General features: G+C 34.6%; 1 protein-coding gene across 1 annotated transcript in view; it reads left to right on the top strand.

Moving 5' to 3' along the window:
* LOC130231149 (SAM pointed domain-containing Ets transcription factor) overlaps nucleotides 1-23,148 on the top strand; it is a 38,553-nt gene that overhangs the window by 1,848 nt on the left and 13,557 nt on the right. Inside the window, exons 2-3 of the mRNA XM_056460582.1 lie at nucleotides 18,135-18,558; nucleotides 22,838-23,035. Of these exons, the coding sequence (XP_056316557.1) occupies nucleotides 18,141-18,558; nucleotides 22,838-23,035 (616 nt within the window). The 5' untranslated portion in view covers nucleotides 18,135-18,140. The remainder of the gene's footprint in view (nucleotides 1-18,134; nucleotides 18,559-22,837; nucleotides 23,036-23,148) is intronic.

Below are 23,148 nucleotides of genomic sequence, written 5' to 3'. Positions count from 1 at the left end.
CCACGCCATGTCTTTAAAATATGGAAATTCATTTTACCCCAGTATTTTCAATGGAATTTCTGTGCTAACCTGCCAGTAATGACGGCACCTCAGTCTTTCCTCTCTTTTTACGCTTTAACAACCAAATTGATGCTTAAGTCTATGTAACTGAATATATTTGAATGACATAACAATGTCGAAGCTGTAAAAGAAACTGTATGAAATTGAAACTAATCACATAAAGATTTCACCGGAAGTTCATCATTGGCTGAAAAACACTAGCTGTGCATATAGCCCATTAGAAAGTTAGTTTGCTCGATGCTTAAGGGGTTAACAAAATGGAATAGTTGATGCACATACATTGCGACTAGGGCTTGCACGATATTGGGAATATCTAGAATAGCTCTATTTGGAAAGAACTCATAATTTTATATTGAGGATGATTTCATAGGCCAGATAATCTGCATAAACGTATCACTTTATTTTTGGTGAGTCTAAATATATTCGAGTATACATTGAATGATCAAATGCAAGCCAAAATAACTGCATAAACTTGATTGTATTTAAGTTAAACACAATACATTTTCATTGTTATAATTTCTTATACACAAATTATTTAAAGGCCTTAAAAACAAATCAAACAGGCACGTTCACTCTATAAAGGTTAAACTTTATAATCACTCAACAATATGGTTCCTGGTCAGCTATAATTGCACTCAAATTTCCTGAGGGATGAATACGCTGAAGCTGAACTTGACATTGCGGCTCGTGCGATGTGATTAATGCGAATGATCACATTGGGATATTGATGCAGAAACGATATATTGTGCAGACCTAGTTGTGACTAGGTATGGGCCAGTATAAGATTCTGACGGTACGATAACCTTGGATAAAATATCACGGTTTTATGATGTTACGGTATTGTGATTACTGCTCTAAAATATGGTCTTTTTAAATGTCTGGGTAAAAAACAGCAACTTTTTGCCTCATTGAGCACAGCATATTTTATTTTAAAATTCAAAATATTTTGGAGCAGTAAACATGTCAGGCTGTCTTCATTAGTTTCAAAAATGCAGATTTCATTACAACTAGAAAATGTATCTTTGGATATCTTTTTCTTTGGATCTAAAGAAAGTCACTGCACTCTTCAAGTCTATAGCATGTGGGAGGTTGGTTTATAAGCGATTTGTTTTTCAGATGTTTCCTGAATCAAGGACTGATCACTAGCTTTTGATGTGGAGGCTTATTTTCTGCCGGAGATACCGTTGCTCTAAAAAAACTCAATAAATTAGTCATTAAATTTTTTTATTTATTTTTTAAAACCTTACAAATACCTTTGTGGAACGGTATAACAGAAAATCTTTATGATTTGAAAACCTTAACTTTTCCAAACCGTGGTATACCTTAAACCAGTTATCACCCCATGCCTAGGGCCAGACGGAACCTGCAGACATTTCTTGCTATTTCTGCGGAGAATTTTGGTAAAAATCTGCGGATTTCTGCAGAATGATTTTGGGGGTATCATAACTAAAACCTTAATATATGAAACAAAAGTAATACCTTTTTAACTTTTATTTAATGTTTAAAATGCAAATCCAATTAGATTCACTTTTTAACAAAGTCTCTCATATAATATCTCTACTAAAAGTACAAACTGTACTGTACAAACTGCATTGTGAATAAATCAGATAAACCTTTTCAAATTAGTCAATAATAATACTGAAATGAATTTAAAAACTGAATAAATATAGATTTACACACATTTACTCAAGTAAATAAACAGAATTAAAGATGGGCTAAAAATCTGTGGAAAATCTGCGAATTCTGCGCGTGCAGATTCCGTGTGGGCCTACCCATGCCTACTTGTGACTATTTAAAACTAAAATATAATAACAATTAAAATTTTATATGTTGGAGCAGACTCTAAAGAAAAGCATCATCGCATGCATTTCCCTTTCATTATAATGATCGAAGGCATCTCAGAAAGCTGTGTGGGAAAGTACTCAAATTATGATTTCATCCTGTTTTGAGCACTTCATCATCCCCATATTTTTATTTCTGTCATTTAATTGTTTAATTATTTCACTATTCTTGAAAAAAATCATCATCTGTGTCCAAACTGCATCTTTTATGCATTTCATGCATCAAAAGCCATAAATGCATTGGCAAGCATGCATGTTTTCCGTTCCTTAGGCAACAACGCACTCAGCCGTATCATTACTAGTCTAATATGAACTGAGATGGATCTAAACGCACCTGTCCTTCACATGCAATGGGCTCTTAGAAAGATAAACGAGAACATGTCTCCAAAAATGTAAAGGTTTTCAAAATCATCTGGCTGTGGTCCAGAACACCAGCAGCAAACCGCAAATGACTGTTTTTTTCCCCTGAAGGTAAAAGTGCAAGTGACTTGAGTTCTGGCTGACGTCCAAATCCTTTAGAGGAAGAAAAGAGCTCAATGGCCAAAGGCAAATGTAAAGTTTCAATTGGTTTCTATTGAGGCTAAGCACGGTATTGTGACTAAGCTGAAATGTTACACTGTACTGAGTTACTAGAATTAAACTGATTATGGAGTGTGTTGAGTTTAGCTTACGGCGAATGACTTTTTCTTTCTTCTTAAAGAAACAGTTAAAAATCTTGTGTTGATACAAGCTTGCATGGCGTTCTGATATTTTGTAGCATTATAGGAACTCTTTAAAAGGATTATGCTCAATATAATGCAATAAAATATGAACAACCTTAACACTGTAAATATGAATTCCCTATTTAGTCTTGTTATTCAATGTATTCAATGATCATTCATAAATTAAGGTAGTAAAAAAGGATATCAAGTCTTGTTAAAGGTGCTGTATGTAAGTTTTTGACTCTTCTGAAACATAAAAATACCATAATATGGTTGCAGATATTTAAGAAACGTGCTAAGTGAACATTCTTGCTTATCTGAAAAACAATGCTGAAGTCACCTATTTTGCTTTGAAAATGTGAGTTACGTGCCGGAACGGCTGTCCTTGTTTTGGTCATTTAAATCACCCACTTCCAGTTTAGCCAAATATATTTCAGCACCCCGGGTTGCCTTGACGGAAAACTACGTATTTCATTCAGTCAGAAAAGCTCTCAGTAACAGATTCAGAAATGAGATGAAGATTCAGAGTTCCACACGAGGTGGTTAAAAATCAGCAAATAATATAAATATTATGAACACAAACATTAGGTGAGCAGGTTACATTGTAATACTGCGTCCTAACAACATGCTACGTGACGAGATACGCAGTGAAAAGCAATTTGGCTGTTTGTCCCAGATGAAACACGAAATTTAAATACAGCCATTAAGGAGCACATAATAGTGCACTCACTGCACTCTAACAAAATGGTAAAGTTTATAATCTAATTAATACATATTAAACCTCTTTAACATTATTAAGTAAAGTTTATTTATAAACTAATTTCGAGAGGATCGCGTGCTTATGATTGCTAGCGGCTGGATCCGCATTATCCAATTCTCAATGTACCAATCAGACGACTCCTAAGCCACTCCAAATACCCTGGGTTGCATCCCACCGCTATCTTCGTTTTGAAGAATCCCCCCCTTCCACCCCTACTTCTCCTCCTTTCCTAGATGGTTGACACGGTGGCCCAGTGCTTAGCACTGTTGCCTCACAGCAAAAACGTCTCTGGTTCCAGGCTTTACCAAACCAGCAGATGTTTCTGGAGTTTGCACTTTCTCCCTGTGCTCACGTGGGTTTCCCCCGGTTTCTTCCCACCACCATAGACATGCTCCTAGTAAGTAGTTATCTCTTAAGAGCAATCACTATCTGTTCATTAGTTACTACAGCAGGGGAGTTCCCGAGATCTACCTGAGCTCAAACTCGCCTCTCGCCTTACAACGGGAGGGAGCCCCGGGCTCGAAGATCTTATGAGCTCAGGGCTCCCTCCCGGGACAGTATGCCAAACTAGCTTATAATTAATCATCATCTAAGTGTAAACTCTTGAAATGTAGATGCTGAAGCACTGATATGTGTTGGTTTTGCATTATTTCACAGTTCTACAGTTCAGTTTCAAACAGGTTATTTTATTTTATCTGCTGCTGCTTTCAGTAGTATGGCAATAAATGTCATGTAAAATGACATTCAAACTCACATTGTTAGCATTTAACACTGAATAAAGCACATGAGGTGATTACTGTCAGTTGTTCAGCTGCAAGAAACAAGCCGTTTCTAAAATATCAATTCGAGGTGTTGGTTAGAAAACTCCTTTTAATATGAAAATATTCCTTCAATCGCGTGTCGTTGCGTTAATTTGGAACACGATTTAAATTAGCCTTTAGGATTGATAGTCAGGCTCGCTCCTGTTGGTGTCGTCAATCTGGCAACCTGCACTTGCGTGTGTTATGAACCAGGTGTGCAATACCTAGTTGAACCACTGGGTGTCAAACTTACACACTGCATTTTTCTTGAAAGGGATAAAAATATAATATATAAAGTAATATATTGTATATATTGGCTCACAAAATATATATATATTTAATTACAAAATTATATTTTCTTAATATCTTATGTTAATTTGCTATATATGTGTGTCTGTGTTTGTAAAAATGCTAAATGAAAAAAATACTATAAAATTATATTGGTTAAAATTCCAAGGAAATATAATCCTTTAAACCACAATACTATATTTATGTTTAAATATTTATTTATTCATTCATTTATATTTATTGACACAAATCAATGCTAAATATGATTCCACCAACGGGTTAAAAAATGAAAACATAATTTGTTTAATGGGCGGCACGGTGGCGCAGTGGGTAGTGCTATCGCCTCACAGCAAGAAGGTCGCTGGTTCGAGTCCCGGCTGGGTCAGTTGATATTTCTCCCCGTGTTGGCGTGGGTTTCCTCCGGGTGCTTCTGTTTCCCCCACAAGTCCAAAGACATGTGCTATAGGTGAACTGAATAAGCTAAATTGTCCGTAGTGTATGTGTGTGAATGAGTGTGTATGGGTGTTTATCAGTGATGGGTTGCAGCTGAAAGAGTAGCCGTTGCATAGAACATTTGCTGTATAAGTTGGCGGTTCATTCCACTGTGGCGACCCCTGATTAATAAAGTGACTAAGCTAAAAAAATATATTTGTTTAATATTTCAATCAACTCATTTTTCTAAAATAATGTATATTTTTACTCCTAAAGATATTTTCTTAGATTAAAAGTTAAACATTTAAATTCTGATCCATTTTCCATTTTCGCTTGCATCATTTTGCTTGTGCAGATTTTAAAAATGTTAGATTTTTATACTCGAAAACAAGAAAAATTTGTTTGTTTTTTTTGCAGTGTAATATAATTTTGCAGTATTAGAAGCTTGGCAGTAAAAATCACAATTTCGTCTACTATTCTATCAAATACTATTCATACAGTTTTGCAACAACAGAATGAAAAATTTAATTTACACATTTTGCGCAAAGAAAGAGACTGATTTAATCTTTAGGTTGGAGTGATTGACGAGTAGATAAAGCAAAGAGACGTCTGAGAAAAGCTGGCACAGGTACATCACACCTGCTGCTGAGGCAGAGGAAACAGAAAAAAACACGTAAAGAAAATCCCCTGCTGGATTCACTTGAGCTTTCATAGCTCCTCGAATGAATCAGAGATACTTATCAAAGGCGACTGTCAGCAGTTGAGTGACTTAATATGGCAATTTGCATTTTGCGAGCCATGTCAGTTTTTGTTCAAACAGCTGGGTGGGTTGTGTTTGTAGAGAAATTACGGCAAAATTCAAAGTTTTTACAGTCTTGAAAGATGAATGACGGCCACATAATGCAATCATAAATTACAATTTAACTAAAAAAAATGACAATTTTAACTTTAAAAAATGTTGAAAGATGAGCTACATCTCTTCTGTTCTTTAAAACCATCATTTTCCTAATATATACTGAAAACAATAAAAAATGCTGTATAAACTATTATCACTCAGAAATTTCTGGCAAATCCAAAACAGGCAAGTAACACGGTGCAAAAAAATAGTAAATTAAATCTGTAAAAAAATGATCTGTTCAGGGTTTTTTTTCTTTCTGCGGGACCTTAATCTCTGCACTGTCAACTTTTGTTGTTGAAAATGTAACTGCAGTTTTTATAACTTTTATGACTTTCATTGACATTTTAGTAGTTTAACACAATATATATTTTAAATATTTATAAATGTTTATAAAATAACAGTTTTTTGTCTTATAATTTATTAATTTGTGACTCTCTTAAAATGTTCTTAAATGGATCTAATACATGTTCAGTAAAAGTTATTTGATAGAGAAAAATTGCTACTGAATAGGACTCTATGCAATTGACCAATATCGGCATAGGCTAATTCTGTTTCGTTAAAAATTGGTATTAGTATCGGACAAATGAAATCCTATTGGTTAATCTCTAGATAATTGCACTGGAAACAAGATAAAAATATACTTAAGGAGTGAATTAAATTCTGAAGCTTGACTGTAAAAAATCACATTTCACTTTCATAATAGAATGACATTTAATAAATATGTAATGACTAGGCCCACAGGGAATCTGCACGCTTAGAATTCCGCAGATTTTCCACAGATTTTCGCAGATTTTTAGCCCATCATTCATTCTGTTTATTTACTTGAGTAAATGTGTGTAAATCTATATTTATTAAGTTTTTTAATTAATTACAGTAATATTATTGACTGATATGAAAATGTTCATCTGATGTACACTGGAGTTTGTACAGTAATATTTTCTGTCTTTTATTAGAGATATTATATGAGAGAATCCAATTGGATTTGCACTTTAAACATTAAATAAAAGTTAAAAAGATAATATTTTTTATTTCACATATTAAGGTTTTAGTTATGATACTCCCAAAATAATTCCGCATAAATCCAATCAGATTTTTTAGCAAAATACTTCGCAGAAATAGCAAAAAACGTCCACAAATTCCGTCTGGCCCTAGTAATGACTATAATAATGCATGTTTTTGCCAACTTGCTATTTAACATTCCGTCAATTTTAAGTCTCTGATGTCACTAGAGTGTGTATGTGAAGTTTCAACTCAAAATAGTTCTAAATTTGAGTTTTTACTCGACTCCACATTACTAAACTTTAGTTTACTAAAACTGCACATTTACAATGCCTCTTATTCACTTACATTATCTTCACCGGGTGATAACTCTAATGGCGGACAACTGCTTCTCACTCAGGGCTGTTTTTGCTAATGAGGGAGAGATCATCACTTATGAGCAGGGCTTTCCCTCTGTTATGACACATACAAAGGGAGAATGTCGATCAACGTGTTTCTACAGACAGTACGATTATAAAAAAGTAGAACTAATTAACTTTTACCATTAGAGGCTGGTTATATTCACACACTGTTGCCACACAACTGTTTAAAACACTTATAAAAGTGATTTTTGCATAATAGGCTTTTTGCATAACTTTAAGCTTTTCCAAACAAGCATTTTGACCTTGTAGAGTGTATTTGTAGGTTTTTGTAAGACTCAACCAATTGTTGTAGGACACATCACTGGAGTTCAGTCATATGCTGGAGGAGCCGCCGCACTAATTGCTTGTAATGATTGTCCAATCTTTTATGTCCTTATGATGTGAACAAGTGGAGTATTGCACAGCTGTTGTTGAAAGCCGGCAGCCGACAGAGCATTTCTTTCCAGTAAGAGACTGTGAGCTCTGCATGTGTGCACTGATACACAACATAACAGACTTTAATAGAGCGCTCAGACTCGTTTTTAATAGTTAATGTTTTGCTATTGAATTATGCTGTGAGGGTTGCTATGCTGGGTCAGATTCTTACACATAATAATTGACCATAGGCAAGTATGATGATGGTTTGTTCTTAGACCATCCAAAAAATATATACCTTAAAGGTGCTAATAATTTTGACCATAAAAGGGTTTTAAAAAAAATTAAAAACAAAACTGCTTTTATTCTAGCCAAAATAAAACAAATAAGACTTTCTCCAGAAGAAAAAATATTATCAGACATACTGTGAAAATTTCCTTGCTCTGTTAAACATCATTAAGAAAATTATTTTAAAAAATCAAAGGGGGACAAATGATTCTGATTTCAACTGTATGTACAAATCCAATGTTGTTCCTTTTTTACATTAAGTATAAATAATTAACCCAACTTGTTGTGTTTGTCCATACCTGACACAGCATTTGGTCAATAAAAACATTTTTCATAGAGTTTTGTGGGCCATAACTGTAATCAGTTGATTGGAATCAATATTCAAATTTCTCTCTCTCTCTATATATATATATATATATTTATTTTTTTTACAATAAAAAGTTAAATTTTTTTAATATTAATATTTTTACATTCCATTGTTTATTTATCTATAGTTTATAAATTTATATACTTCTGGAAAACTAAATATTGATAATGTGTCATTTAGAACCATTGCAAATTTATTCATTCACTTTCCACAGCAGAATGAACCGCCAACTTATCAAGCATATGTTTTACGCAGCGGGTGTGCTTCTAGCTGCAACCTATCACTGGGAAACACCCATACACACTCATTCACACACATACACCACAGCCAATTTAGTTTATTTAATTCACCTATAGCGCATGTCTTTGGACTTGTGGAGGAAACTGGAGCACCCGAAGGAAACCCATGCCCATGCAAACTCCACACAGAAATGCCAACTGACTCAGCCGGAACTCAAACCAGCGACCTTCTTTCTGTGAGGCGATTGTGCTAACCACTTAGCCACTGTGTTGCTCCACCATTGCAAATTATAATAGTCAAATTCATATTGTACACATTTATTTTTAGTTTCATATTTTAGATTTAATAAAAAAATTAAAAATGAATATTTTGGGGAGAGAAAAGTCCATTTAAGCACCATTAAGAGTTTTTATGACAAAACAAATCACATATAATTTTAATGTCTGAACTCTGAAATTGGAGTAACAGTAAAGGAATTTAAACCGTCCCTTTTTCCTATTTACAAGTACTTTACAAATTTCACTAACTCCATTTATTACCTTTCTGTATGCTTCGTGCAAAAACAAACTTACAAACGCTGTTAAAAAATATCTGTAAATTAGCAGTTTTCCCTGTTTTGTGATTTTTAATTTCTCCATTTATTGATGCTTTTGAATTGGGGCTTTTGTCTTGGGGTGGTGCAGTGGGTAGCTCTGACAAAGAGCAAGCAAGATGGTCCCTGGTTCGAGCCTCAGCTGGGTCAGTTGACATTTCTGTGTGGAGTTTGCATGTTCTCCTCGCGTTGGCGTGGATTTCCTCCGGGTGCTCCGTTTCCCTCACAGTCCAAACACATGCGCTATAGAATTGGGTGAATTGTGTAAGCTAAAATTATCCGTAGTGTATGTGTGTGAATGAGAGTGTATGGGTGTTTCCCAGTGATGGGTTGCAGCTGGAAGGGCATCCGCTGCGTAAAACTTATGCTGGATAAGTGGGCGGTTCATTCCGCTGTGGCGACCCCTGATTAAACCGAAAAGAAAATTAATGAATGATGACTTTTATCTTTCTTCCAACAACTTTTATGAACATTTTTAACAGTTTAAAGTGATATATTGTCTGGGTTGGTGTTGTATATTACGCAACAAAAACCTTGTAATAAACCGTCAGTCCATTTTCTTTTATTTTAGAAATAGTTCAAATATTATTTCTTACATTATATTATTTCTAAAATGTCAATAAAAGTCAATTTATTAAAGTTTAATTTTCAACATCAAAAGTGGACAGAGCAGAGCTCAAGCTCCCATAATGCAATTCACAACCACAAATAAACAAAAAAACACTTGTGAATTACAAAATTAACAAATTTATATTTTACAGTGTACTACTACTACAAGTACCATCCTATAAACATAGTAAAGTGAGCACTGCTTGTGACCTGTCTTGTGTAGCGAGATGCTGGTTATTGAGCACTGAATGCTGCTGACCTGGTAAATGGAGCAGCTCTTAACCCCTCCAAAATGAATTTCGAGTCTTTAACCAAACTCATTTAAGGATCAGTCATGGGCCTAATCCTGCGCCTGGGGAGCATGTTTGCCTGTCCTCACCGCCGCTGTCTCTCCTCTGGCCAGAGTCAATATGACTAAATGTGCCTGTCTAATGGGCTTAACGCAAGCTGTTGCGAGCGAAAGTGGACACTAGGTTACAGACGTGAAACTAAGCCGTCCGCAAAAGCACACGCTCCCTCCAGCAGCAGGAGTCTGGAGATGAGAACAGGGATTCCAGGAAGGATAACTTCATTTCCTTTTGAGTTTAAACCAGGCCAGCTTCAAAGACACGGTGCGGGGCCTCCGTTTGGGTTTGCATTCAGAGATGTGAAAGAGCGAGAGACAAATGGTTTGACCCCTGACTTTCTGCCATTCCTTCACTGCATCCAACGTGACGCATACACAGAGCTTCTGCAGGTTTCGCAAAGTCAAATTTAGTTTTTGAGGCCATTCTGAATGAAATTTCAGACTTATACAGGGATAAATGCTATGGATTTTATATGATGGCCCAGTAGAAATTCAAGTTAAAAAAAGAATCTAATTTAGATATTTATTAACCTCAAATTTGAAATACTGTGACGAAACAAGCAAACTCTACAGTAGTCAACATTTGAAGTGGGTCATCACCTTCCATCAGAGTTGTCCTAAAACATTTGAGCAGCACCCATTCTTGCGATAGAATTTTGAAAATCATTTTTGAATCACTTGTTGACTACTGTCGTTGTATAAATATGGAGTTTTTATTTAATACAACTTTTCTTTTTTATTACAAGTTTTAAATCTATAATAAGCTAAATGTATGCGCAACCGTCTGTCCAGGTCAGCGTCCTCACCAGGTTGCTATTAATACATGGAGAACTTTTAATCAAATATTCATGTAAGCAGTGCTTGACATTAACACCCGCCAACCTGCCAAATGGTGGTCGATTTCAGCTGTGGCGGGTTAGACAGACACTCCTAGCCACTTTGGCTGGTTGGAAATCATTTTTAAATTGTAGTTTTCTCTAAAGCAGGCCTTGACAATAAGGATGGCCCAATAATCATGCAAATGTGATCTTAAAATCGAGAAGCAGCACGACTGACAAAAAAACTGCGTGATGTGGGCGACGCTCTCGTTTACTTGCGCGAGACAACCGTGCCTAAAGGAAAAGCAACTGGTGCGATTGGTTCTCTTTGAAATAGACTGGACAAAAAGCGATCGTTGTGCACCCAGTCCTGCTGCTTTCAAGAGCTCAAATATCATTTTAAAAATATCCTTTTGTAAGCAGCAGCGGTCACTGCTTTCATTTTAATTTTTCTTTTACAACAGCTTATTAACAGGCCTAACATTAATAGTGTGATCATCCTTTCATTGTCACACACTGTATGTCTTTACCTGCTTTCCTACAGTTATTTTTAATTAATATGGTTTAATTATCTTTTTTTTTTACAATAACTTTGATTTAATATAAGATTAACTTGTGTAGTTAACTGCTAATCTGGGAGCTTTAGCCAGGACAGATTACTGTGCATATTTTAGATACATGACAATAGATCTTTTTTTAAATGTCTTTTTTTTAAGAGAAGTTTTGTTGAATTAAAAAGTGCATGTACACAGCTATATTTTGCTTGGTTTGACACATTTAAAATTTGTGGCTAAGAAATAATAGTTTATTTATTTTTGGTGTGGTCAGAGATGGTGTGGTAAATCCTTTTGAGCCCTGAAATGTCATGTGAACTGCGACACAACCCATTTGCTCATGCACATTGAGCAAGCTCATACACAACACACACACAAAGTGACATGAATGAGGCGGCAAGGGGACATAACACAAAATCCAAATCAAGTAATTTTAGCATGTCAAAATCAAATTCATGCATATAAAATATATTTTCCCAAAAACAAAAGTGTGGCTAGTGAAAATGGCGAGTGGCTGGTAATGTTGGAAATCTACTAGTCACAGTGGCTGGTGATCAAAGAAGTTAATGTCAAGCCCTGCATGTAAGGAAGATATTTAATCCATATTGGTAAATAGAGTTATAAATAAAACTTTTGTTTAAAGATTTGAGTTGGATTGTCGATTGAATGTGCATTGGCCTGATTGGGTAGATTTACATGGACATAGAAAATTAAGACCTGCTTAAAATGATTTAAGACCTACAACTCAATATTTCAGTGAAGTTATGGGTGCTTTCACACTAGCAATTTTAGCCTGCACCTGGATTTATTTGACGTCAGAGTACGGTACGTTTAGCTAGTGAGAACGATGTCTTCTGAATTTGGGCGCACACCCGTGAGTCTGGGGTAAGTTTTGTGGGAACTCTGGTCCGGTTCACTTTTGTAATTGTACCAGATAATGGAAGTGAACCGCCAACTGTGCAACAAGCTTCAGTTTTCATAACGTTCATTCGTGTCTGTATGTCTGTGTACACAACAGCAGTTTGATGACGCAAGCGTAACGGAGTTCAGAAGGAAAAAAGACAGCGCGAACAATATCCAGCCGAGAAGGTGGCAAGGGGGGACAACCGAACTTGGGTTCAGAACAGGCAATCAAACCAAGTGTGAAAGCACCCTCAGAGGTTTTAAGGCCCAAGACATTTTAAGACCCTGCAGACACCCTGCATACAGCAGCAGCAGAGTTTAGATGATTTTTGATCATTTTGAATGGGTTTTGACTGTTGTATGTCCTGAAATCTTTAATTTAGAGATTTTTTCGTTTCAAGTTTTTTTTTTTTTTTTTGACTATAAAGAAGGTTTTTTTTTTTTAGAAATTGTTCAGTCAACATGAACATTTGAGTCCATTGGCCCTCAACTAAAATGAAATTTAAAACTAGTATAACTAGTTTTAAAAGCAACAACAAAAACTGCATGTTGAAATAACAAAAGTAAACTTCACACTTAATTAGCGATTAGTTAGTTTACTTTAAAAAGTGAGTAAACTCATAGCCTTAAGAGTGACAAGTTGACTTAAAAAAACCTTGCTTTAATCAAAATATTAATTAAATCTTGCTGTTGAGTGATTGTTTGTAGTTTTATTTTACTTACAAAATAATATTTATTTATCATATCTAATATTTTAAAAGCTCAGTTGTGTTCGGTACTTGACATGATGCTAGAAATTGCAATTCATAGTTTAAAATTTTAAAAGCACGCATAAATAGCAGATGCATTGGGAAAATTCTATTCCTTGATAATTTTGCTGGGGGGTGCATTTACTTAATATGAAGATTTTAATTATGTCCACCATGTATTAAAAGAAAACTTCAGGACAATAATACAAATTATTAACGACAATTATAAAATACAATGTTTATGACAATTAAACTTCGACAAGCTAATTCTTAAACATAATTCAGTTAACTAATTCAGTTAACATTAATTAACTACTAAAGCATTAAAGTTAATTTCAATGTTTAATAATACTCAAATGTTAAAATGTTATTTAGTATGTTAATAATAATGAATAGACCTGAGCTGTCACTACCTTACCAAGAAAAGTTTTATTGTTATTAATAAATGATAATCTAATACATTTTCACTGAAGGGACCTTATAATATGAATATAGGGGAAATTATTTAGGATTTTAAAACAATAGATTTATTAACGATGGGAATTTGAGGCCTTTTTGGAAAACCAGTAAACTCAGAACAGAGAAATTCCTAACTTGAAGTTTAAAAAATTAAGAAATAGTCAAGCAGGAGACATAATAAAAAGGTAAACAGCAATCTAATCCATACTTTGGGACCTGAATGATTGTTTCTTTTATACCTCGTTTCCTCTGCTATTGCTGGGTGTGGAGTAATTTCACCATTTTATGAATGACGGCAATGGTGTGTCCAAACAAACGCAGGTTGTCTGAGAACATGTGGTAGATGGGAATGTCCTGTAGACATATACTCTAATGACAACAGATTACCTACAAATGCGTCTTATTCTCCATCTGTGCTGTCGTGAACTTTAAATCAAACAATTATAGGCTGATATAAACTTATAAAGGAGGAGGCTTGCCAACAAATAACTTCACAGGGTCTACATATGGAACATTTATGACCAATAAAACGCAAAGAAAATGCAGGACAATACAGAAATAGATGTGGTTGCTATAAGGTTTTTGTCGTCTAGTTAACTAAACTTTAGGGGAAATTTAAATGTAGAATGGATTAATACTTTACTTATCAATTAAAATGGAGTCATCATTTACTCACCCTTATGTCGTCCCAAACACACGACGTTCGTCTTCTTCTGCCAAACACACAAATAGCCTAGTTTTATTTTGAAATACTTAATTTTTTAATTAATTGTAGTCATATGCAAATTTCTTACCTCGAAATATCCGGTTTAACTTCTCTCCATTCTCCTTTTTGTTTCAGTTTTGGGAGTTTGTTGAGGGGGTACGAAACACCGCGAAACTGGTGAATTGCTTTACGGCAATATCCGACAGCACAACTTTGGCACATTATGACGAACATTAAAAGATGACACTTCATATAATCGTTAACAGACAATGAGGGAAATATAAAGTGACCATAAGGTTACAAACCGTTCACACGTCTTGACCTTAGTTCTCCCGTTTTACGACGTTAACGGAAAAACGTAGCCTACATACGAAAACAAGACGGCAAAGTTTAGATAGGATACAGCATCATTTTTTGATGACACTGTATAACAATAATTCATATTTTTACAGTACTGTGACTGTTGGGTTTAGGGGTAGACGTTAATAAAATAAAATTAATAAGAAATTTAATAAATAATTTAAAGAATTTTCGTTAACTTCTGGCCGCAACCATATCTGATCTAGCAGTGTTGCCAGATTGGGCGGTTATGAATTTGATTGTGCGGGTAAAAAAATATCATAAGCGGATTGCCAAAATTTGAGCGGTTTTGAATCTCCGCTCTTCACAACCACTCCCATGATAGCTTTTAACATTGAGGGTGGTTTTTGTGCGTTTGGGCGGGTTTGGACAGCTTTTGGGCTGCAATCCGTCAGCTATATATGGCAACACTTATCTAGCAACAACCGGTAAAGGTCTGAAAGTCAAAACGGTCCAATCTGATTAACATGCATTTCTTCAAGCCACTGACTTTAAAATAAGGCATATTGCTTGACAAACATGATTTCTACCACAACGTTGCACATTATTCTACTCCAATTACTCACTTTATGGTGTAATTCTTGACTTTTAAAATCATCGTCTGATTGCTAGTAAACAGGTGCGTCAATGAACTCTTAGCTCAACCCTTGTGCAAATTGTAACAAATATGAACATTTTATTAAGATTGTAATGATTTACCCTCATTTTTCAGGACAAAAATTACCCCACTGACACATTAAAACAACAATATTTCCAATATTTCTAAACGTCGATGCTGGGGAAAAAATCTGCAGATTTGACCTATGAAGCAAATTATTTTAAGGGGTTAAATCATTCAAACAATATGAATCTGAAAATATGAAATATGAAGGTCTGATGTTAATGCAAGTGTAAAAAATAAATATACTTTTTAGCATTTCGTCGTGTTTTTATACAGAAAATCTTCCCCTTTATCGCTCAATCTGAAATGATATTGCAGTTGCTCCACAAGGGTGAATACTTTTGGCTCCACAGTTCCCAAATCATATTTATTCACTGTTGAAAAATACTTAATGCAACTGACATTACAAACATTTAGTATGCAAATTAGAGTAGTATTTCAATGACCTTTGTCGGCAGAGTAAAGCAGCTTTGTTGGTTCCAACAGCTCCTCATTGGCTGCCTGCGATGTTCTTCATGTTAAGTAGAAAACTGGACAAGATGATTTATGATTTATGATGTTCCATGTTTCTGTCACAGGGAATATTTCACAGCTTTTCTGCATTGCACAGAGTAGTTTCTAAGACAGATTTTAATATTACACTATATTACCTTTTGCTCAAAGAACAAATGATATTTTAAGGAAATTTGTAATATCAGAATGTTAAGATCAGGCATCCACATCCAAATAATAGTGGAAACTATTTTCATGGGAAACAACCACTTATATTTGCATCAGAAAATGTAAACCTGTAATTCCTATCATTTATCATTATTTTTTTTTATATAATGCAGTCATCATCATTATTAGATTGTCATTTTTGTTTTAGTAATTTTATTTTAGTAAAAAACTAAACATCATAAATAAATAATGTGATTAGTACAGCTAAGATGTAATACTCTTTAGTACTCTGGATTTAATGGATTTAGTAGTAGGTTTGAGTAATAATTCATTATTTGTTTGTGTATAATATATATTGGGAAGAAATGCGAATAGTGGTTTACATAATAAAAAATATGTTTTACTCAATACACACACATATATACACCGGCCACTTTATTTTTTATTTAACGTAGCATGGTTGTTGGTGCCAGACGGCTGGTGTGTGTATTTCAGAAACTGCTGATCTACTGGCATTTTCACGTAAAACCATGTCTAGGGTTTACAGAGAATGGTCTGAAAAAGAGGAAATATCCAGTGAGCGGCAGTTCTGTGTCTTGAAGAATGGCCAGACTGGTCCCAGCTGATAGAAAGGCAACAGTAACTCAAATAACCACTCGTTATAACTGAGGTCTGCAGAAGAGCATATCTGAACACACAACACGTCCAGCCTTGACGCAGATGGGCTACAGCAGCAGAAGACCACACCGCACAGGCTCAACTCGCACAATTCGCACCAAAATTGGACAATAGATGATTGGAAAAACGTTGCCTGGTCTGACAAGTCTCAATTTCTGCTGCCACATTCGGATGGTAGGATCAGAATTTGGCGTCAACAACATGAAAGCATGGATCCATCCTACCTTGTATTAACGTTACAGGCGTTACAGGTGGTGGTGAAATGGTGTGGGGGGTATTTTCTTGGCACACTTTGGGCCTGTTAGTACAAACTGAGCGTTCGTGTCAATGACACAGCCTACCTGAGTATTGTTGCTGACCATGTCCATCCCTTTATGAGCACAGTGTCTCCATCTTCTGATGGCTACTTCCAGCAGGATAACACGCCATGTCATAAAGAGCGAATCATCTCAGACTGGTTTCTTGAACATGACAATGAGTTCACTGTACTCAAATGGCTTCCACAGTCACCAGATATCAATCCAATAAAGCACCTTTGGGATGTGGTGGAACGGGAGATTTGCATCAATGATGTGCAGCCGACAAATCTGCAGCAACTGCGTGATGCTATCATGTCAATATGGAGCAAAATCTCTGAGGAATATTTCCAGTACCTTGTTGAATCTATGCCACGAAGGAATAAGACAGTTCTGAAGGTAAAAGGGGGTTCAAATCGGTTCTAATAAGGTGTACCTAATAAAGTGGCCGGTGAGTGTATAGTTGATTATTAACATTTTTTATTAACTATTATTTATTTCAGCTTCATTTCAGTTATCAAAATAATTTGTAATACTGAAAAATGCCAGCAGCGTTTTATATTAATATCCGTGTACTGACAATCTTACAAGTTGATACTGCTTTGAAAACATGTCGTCTTTGTTCTTGCTTGTTTTTTTCCTGCGATATCTGTTTTCAAGACACACTTCCTCAATGAGGAAACTCTTACAATTTTAACCACCAGTTAAAAAAAGACGTTTCTGGAAGGCTACAATTTTTTTTTTACCAGTACATCAGAGACATAATGTTCTTCCAGTGAACCTGTAACCTGAGCCGCCGCCTTCCTTCAAGCAATCTTCCCACCTTTTTATCTCTAGGCGGCTGTAGATAGATATCAGCTCCAACCCGCCTCTCCTGTCATCCTGCATTTGAAGCATCTTTTCCTCCTCGCCGTTTGATTAAAAACTCACGCTGACACAGGAGACAGGAGAGCGGCGACGGCACCTTGAAAGCAGTCCTCCAAAAACCGCTGCTTTGCTTCGGTGTCAGCCGTCAATTCTGTACAAGTGACCCATGAGTAAGTGACTCAGTCAAATCCAGTTTGCTTCCCCCATGCGGCACTGACTGTCTTGCTTCATTCCTATTCGTCCCTAAGCCTTAAAAACAGAAACAGCATCACCTTGGTTTAGTCTTAGTGTTATTTTTGAGGGGGACAAGTTGAGCTTCTTGGATGTGTAACACTGAAAGCTTCATGGACGATCAGTTTGTTGAGTGTATAATGTATTAAATACCCAAAAAACTAATCTAGAGTCTCTTCTGTCTAACTTCTGCAGGCGATAATGGCCAGTCCGGTCCGAATTCATACAGAAAGTGCTGTTCTTCAGCCTCCGCACTCCACAGGCTTCACTGAAAGCTCGCTGGCTCTTCTTAAAAGAGAAGATGGCATTGTGCAGAGTTCAGAGATGCTGGAACACAAAGCCTCAGACAGAGGACTTTACCTGTCCTGCTTTGACATGCTGTTCACTGAGGATGCTGCGTGGCTGGTGAGGGTTTCGGATGCGCCTGCGGCCGCTGGAGCCAGGCTTGAGCCCGAGCAGTGCCCTGTGATCGACAGCCCCGGGCTGGGAGCCTCACCTCTGTCACCCACCCTGGAGGAACAGGTGGAGGAGAGATCCTTAGAGCAGGTGCAGAGTCTAGTCGTGGGAGAAGTTCTGAAGGACATCGAAACGGCTTGTAAACTTCTCAACATCACACCAGGTGAGATAACACTGACTGTTCTGTTGAAAAAAATGTAAGAAAAGAAGGAATATTATTTTCATTTTGAAATGTATTTTTATATCAATAAAACAAACATATAAATACAACTGAGACACTTTACCAAGTGACTTTTTTCACACATTTTTAAACAATAGTTTTAATAACCCGATTCTTTAGTATGTGCCATGTTGCCAGTATATAATATTTTATTTACTAGTTATTTTGCAAGATAAAAGTATTCAGCTTAAAGTGCAATTTAAAGGTTTAAATAGGTTAATTAGGCTAATTAATTAACTAGTTACCAGACAACAGTGGTTTGTTCTAAACATATATAATATATATATAATAATATAATATGTAATGTATAAAATATATTTTAGCCAATCTAATGGTTTTAATAGGAAATTTAGAAAATACTGTAAAAATGCCCTTGCTCTGTTAAACATCATTTGAGAAAAATTGAAAAATAATGATTTGTAATATCATTTTACATTAATTAAAATTATGAAAATTAGCAGAATATAGTTATATATTTTATTAAATCTATTGTTAATATTTTATTGCCTAAAAAGGTTATATGAATTTAAAAATGAGTATAAAAAAATATAAAAATACATGTATAGATATACAGTGCTTAGCATGATTGAGTACACCCCATTTTTCCTCCCATATATTTCTCAGTGAATATAGGCAATGTATTTTGGTGCATTTAAACAAAACACATTTATATAACAGATATATTTATTAAAATAATATTTTAGTCACCAAACAAATTTAGAAATCGAAAGATAAAACATTTAAATTCAAGCAAAATATAAAAAAAAAATTACAACCTACAAAACTTTCAACTAAATTTTTCTTCTTTTTTTGTTTCTCTTAATTTTTCCTCTTTTTAAAATTTGTATTTAACATTTTTCTATAACATATAAATTTGGGTGTAAAAGTTTTTGGAACGTTATCGTACGTTTTTTGTTAGATAAGCTCCAGATTTGGCTTCAGTGCTGACTAATCTAATGTATATGCACAAATATAATATTGCATAATAAAATACGAATTAAAAGATAGATTTGTGAGGGGTGTACTTATATATGCTGTACATATGCTTTATGTATGCTGGTGTACTTATATATGCTTATATATGCTGAGCACTGTATATATATGTGTGTGTGGATGAAAACTGTAAATTGAAAATGTACAGTTCAGACAAAATTATTAGCAATCCTGTCCAATTTGAATTATTAATTTAAACAACACATTTGTAAACAACAGTTTTAATAACCAAATTTTATTAACTTATTTAGTATAGTGTAATTTAAAGACGTTTAATTAGCCAGGTTAATTAGGTTGACTAATTACCTAGTTATTGGACAACAAGTGTTCTGTAGCGAATAAAAGAAAATTAATTCTTAAAAGGGCTTATAATATTGACATTAGCCAAATTTAAATTGATTATTTTTTATATATTAGCCAAACTAAAAGAAATAAGACTTAATCCATAGGAAAAATATAATAGAAAATACTGTAAAAATGTATTTGCTTAAACATGATTTGGGAAAATTTGAAAAATGAATTGTAATATAATTTTACATTCCTTAAAACTACGACAATCAGAATAATCGATATATTTACATATTTTAACAATATCTAATATTAATACTTTATTTCCTAAAATGCAATATGAATATGAATTTAAATATCATTAATTCTTTATTAAAAAACATAGAAATGCATGTATAGATATATGTCATGAAAATGACAAGCAATATTTTCTTTTCCAAAATAATTACAATAAAATAAAATAGTTTAATATAAATTTTCCAATTCAATTCTAATTAAATCCAAATCGCAATGTTTTCAGAAACAGTAAAGGTGAGATTTATATTAGGCTCGGATTGAGATGTATTTTAACATATTGTTGTATAAAGGACCATATTCTAATAAAACAGCTGTTTTATATTAATAATAGTCATATATTTACACCCAAAATTTTATAAACAACTGCAAATGTTGACGATTTACACATATCCAAAAATATGTATAGTCACACTCTCATTCATTCATTCATTCATTTTCTTTTCGGCTTAGTCCCTTTCTTAATCCGGGGTCGCCACAGCGGAATGAACCGACAAATTTATCCAGCACATGTTTTACGCAGCGGATGCCCCTCCAGCCGCAACCCATCTCTAGGAAAATATTCACACTCTATTCTCATAAAATAAGACTTCAAAATAAGACTTTAAATATAATAGAACATACTGTAAACACTGTATTTGCTTTGTTAAACATGACTTGGGAAAATTAGAAAAAGAATGAATTGTAAAATAATTTTACATTCCATAAAACTACGACAATCAGAATAATAGATATATTTACATATTTTATTAATATTTAATATTAATATTTTATTTCTTGAAAGGTAATATGAATTTAAATATGAATAATTCTTTATAAAATAAAAACTCATAAATATACATGCATAGAATATGTCATGCAAATGACAAGCAATATTTTCTTTTCCAAAATAATTACAATACAATAAATATTTTAATATAAATATTCCAATTCCATTCTAATTAAATCCAAATCGCAATGTATTCAGAAACAGTAAAGGTGAGATTTATATTAGGCTCGGATTGAGATGTATTTTAACATATCGTTGTAGAAAGGACCATATTCTAATAAAACAGCTGTTTTATATTAATAATAGTCATATATTTACACCCAAAATTTTATAAACAACTGCAAACGATGACGATTTACACATATCCAAAAATATTGTATATTCACACTCTATTGACATAATCCAACGTTTGGTCAAATATTGGCAAACCCAACAATGGGCTAATTATTGCAATTAAATATAAATGACACTTTTTAGCCCAAACTTTGTGCGGATTTGATCCAAACATTGGGCTAATTATTTTAATCATATAAATGACACTTTTTAGCCCAAAGTTTGTGCGTACTTGGCCCAAGGTTGGCCTAATTATTTCAATTAAATCTAAATTTTATTTTTTAGCCCAAAAGTTTGTGTGTATTTGACCCAACATTGGTCTAATTAGTTTAAATAAGTATAAATGACACTTTTTAGCCCAATGTTTGTGCGTATTTGACCCAACATTGGCCTAATTATTTCAATTAAATCTAACTTTAATTTTTTTGTCTAAAGTTTGTGTATTTGACCCAACATTGGTCTAATTAGTTTAAATAAGTATAAATGACACTTTTTAGCCCAATGTTTGTGCGTATTTGACCCAACATTGGTCTAATTATTTCAATTAAATCTAAATTTAATTTTTTAGTCTAAAGTTTGTGTGTATTTGACCCAACATTGGTCTAATTAGTTTAAATAAGTATAAATGACACTTTTTAGCCCAATGTTTGTGCGTATTTGACCCAACATTGGTCTAATTAGTTTAAATAAGTTTAAATGACACTTTTTAGCCCAATGTTTGTGCTTGTTTGACCCAACAATGGGTTACAACAACCCAACATTTTTTAGATTGCATATACAGTAGAGTGGACATATACTGTAAATATAAATAAATAACACGAATATGCCTACTGTTAATATAGAAAAACACTACAATTGAAATACTCTGACAAATCTTGTTCACATACGCATTAAAACCTAACATGCTGACATTTATCGTGACACTTATTCAAATGAACGACTCTCCATTCATCATCAGGTTCAATGTGAGTGACAGACAGCTCTGAGTTATGAAAGAGCCGAGCAAACAATCATAATGAAACTGTTAAAAAAAGGTCTTTGAGTCAGCCAGCCCTGAAGGCAGCTGAAAGTATATACACCAGGATCTGCCTAATCCTCCGGAGTTTCACTAATGTGCCCAGAGCTTTCCTTAAGGACATTCAAACCCCTCCCGTATAACGATGAGGAACCCTACCTAGGAAAGCAAACAATGCGATATGTCTCGCAGGTATTGTTTTTAAATATCAATGCATCTTAAAAATAGCTCGTAATTGTCTTTAATTGTCACTGGCATGCCATCTTGCAACTGATTTACTGATTTGTCAGTATTTTTTATGAGCACGATCAACTCATTTGTGGTGTCATGGTTAATTCTGCGTCTTCATAAGGTCACACCACCTTGTGTAAACACCCCTCCCCACTGTTTGCTCTTCTGAATGTCGCTTTCCTTCACTAACTCTATGTAAGACATTTCAAAACATTTGGAGCTGTCCAAACAGCCCTGAAACACAACAGTGCGCTCCAGACCGATGTGTAAATTAAGACTTATCTGATCTGATCTTTCAGACCCCATGGAGTGGAATTGTGGGAACGTTCAGAAGTGGCTGTTGTGGACGGAGCATCTCTACAGGCTTCCGCAGGTGGGAAAAGCTTTCCAAGACCTGGATGGGAAAGATTTATGTTCCATGAGTGAGGAAGATTTCCGACAGCGTTCGCCACAGTGCAGCGAAACACTACATGCACATCTGGACATATGGAAATCAGGTGAAAAGCAAACACTTGGATTGGTGTTTTATAGAAACTGTACAGCAATGCCCTAGCAACTACTCCACCACCCTAACAACCATATAGCAATTGACTAACAACCACTTAAACAT

The sequence above is a fragment of the Danio aesculapii genome, chromosome 6 (assembly GCF_903798145.1).
Source record: "Danio aesculapii chromosome 6, fDanAes4.1, whole genome shotgun sequence".
Classification (NCBI taxonomy): domain Eukaryota; kingdom Metazoa; phylum Chordata; class Actinopteri; order Cypriniformes; family Danionidae; genus Danio; species Danio aesculapii.
This window is presented reverse-complemented; position numbering and strand designations above follow the sequence as displayed.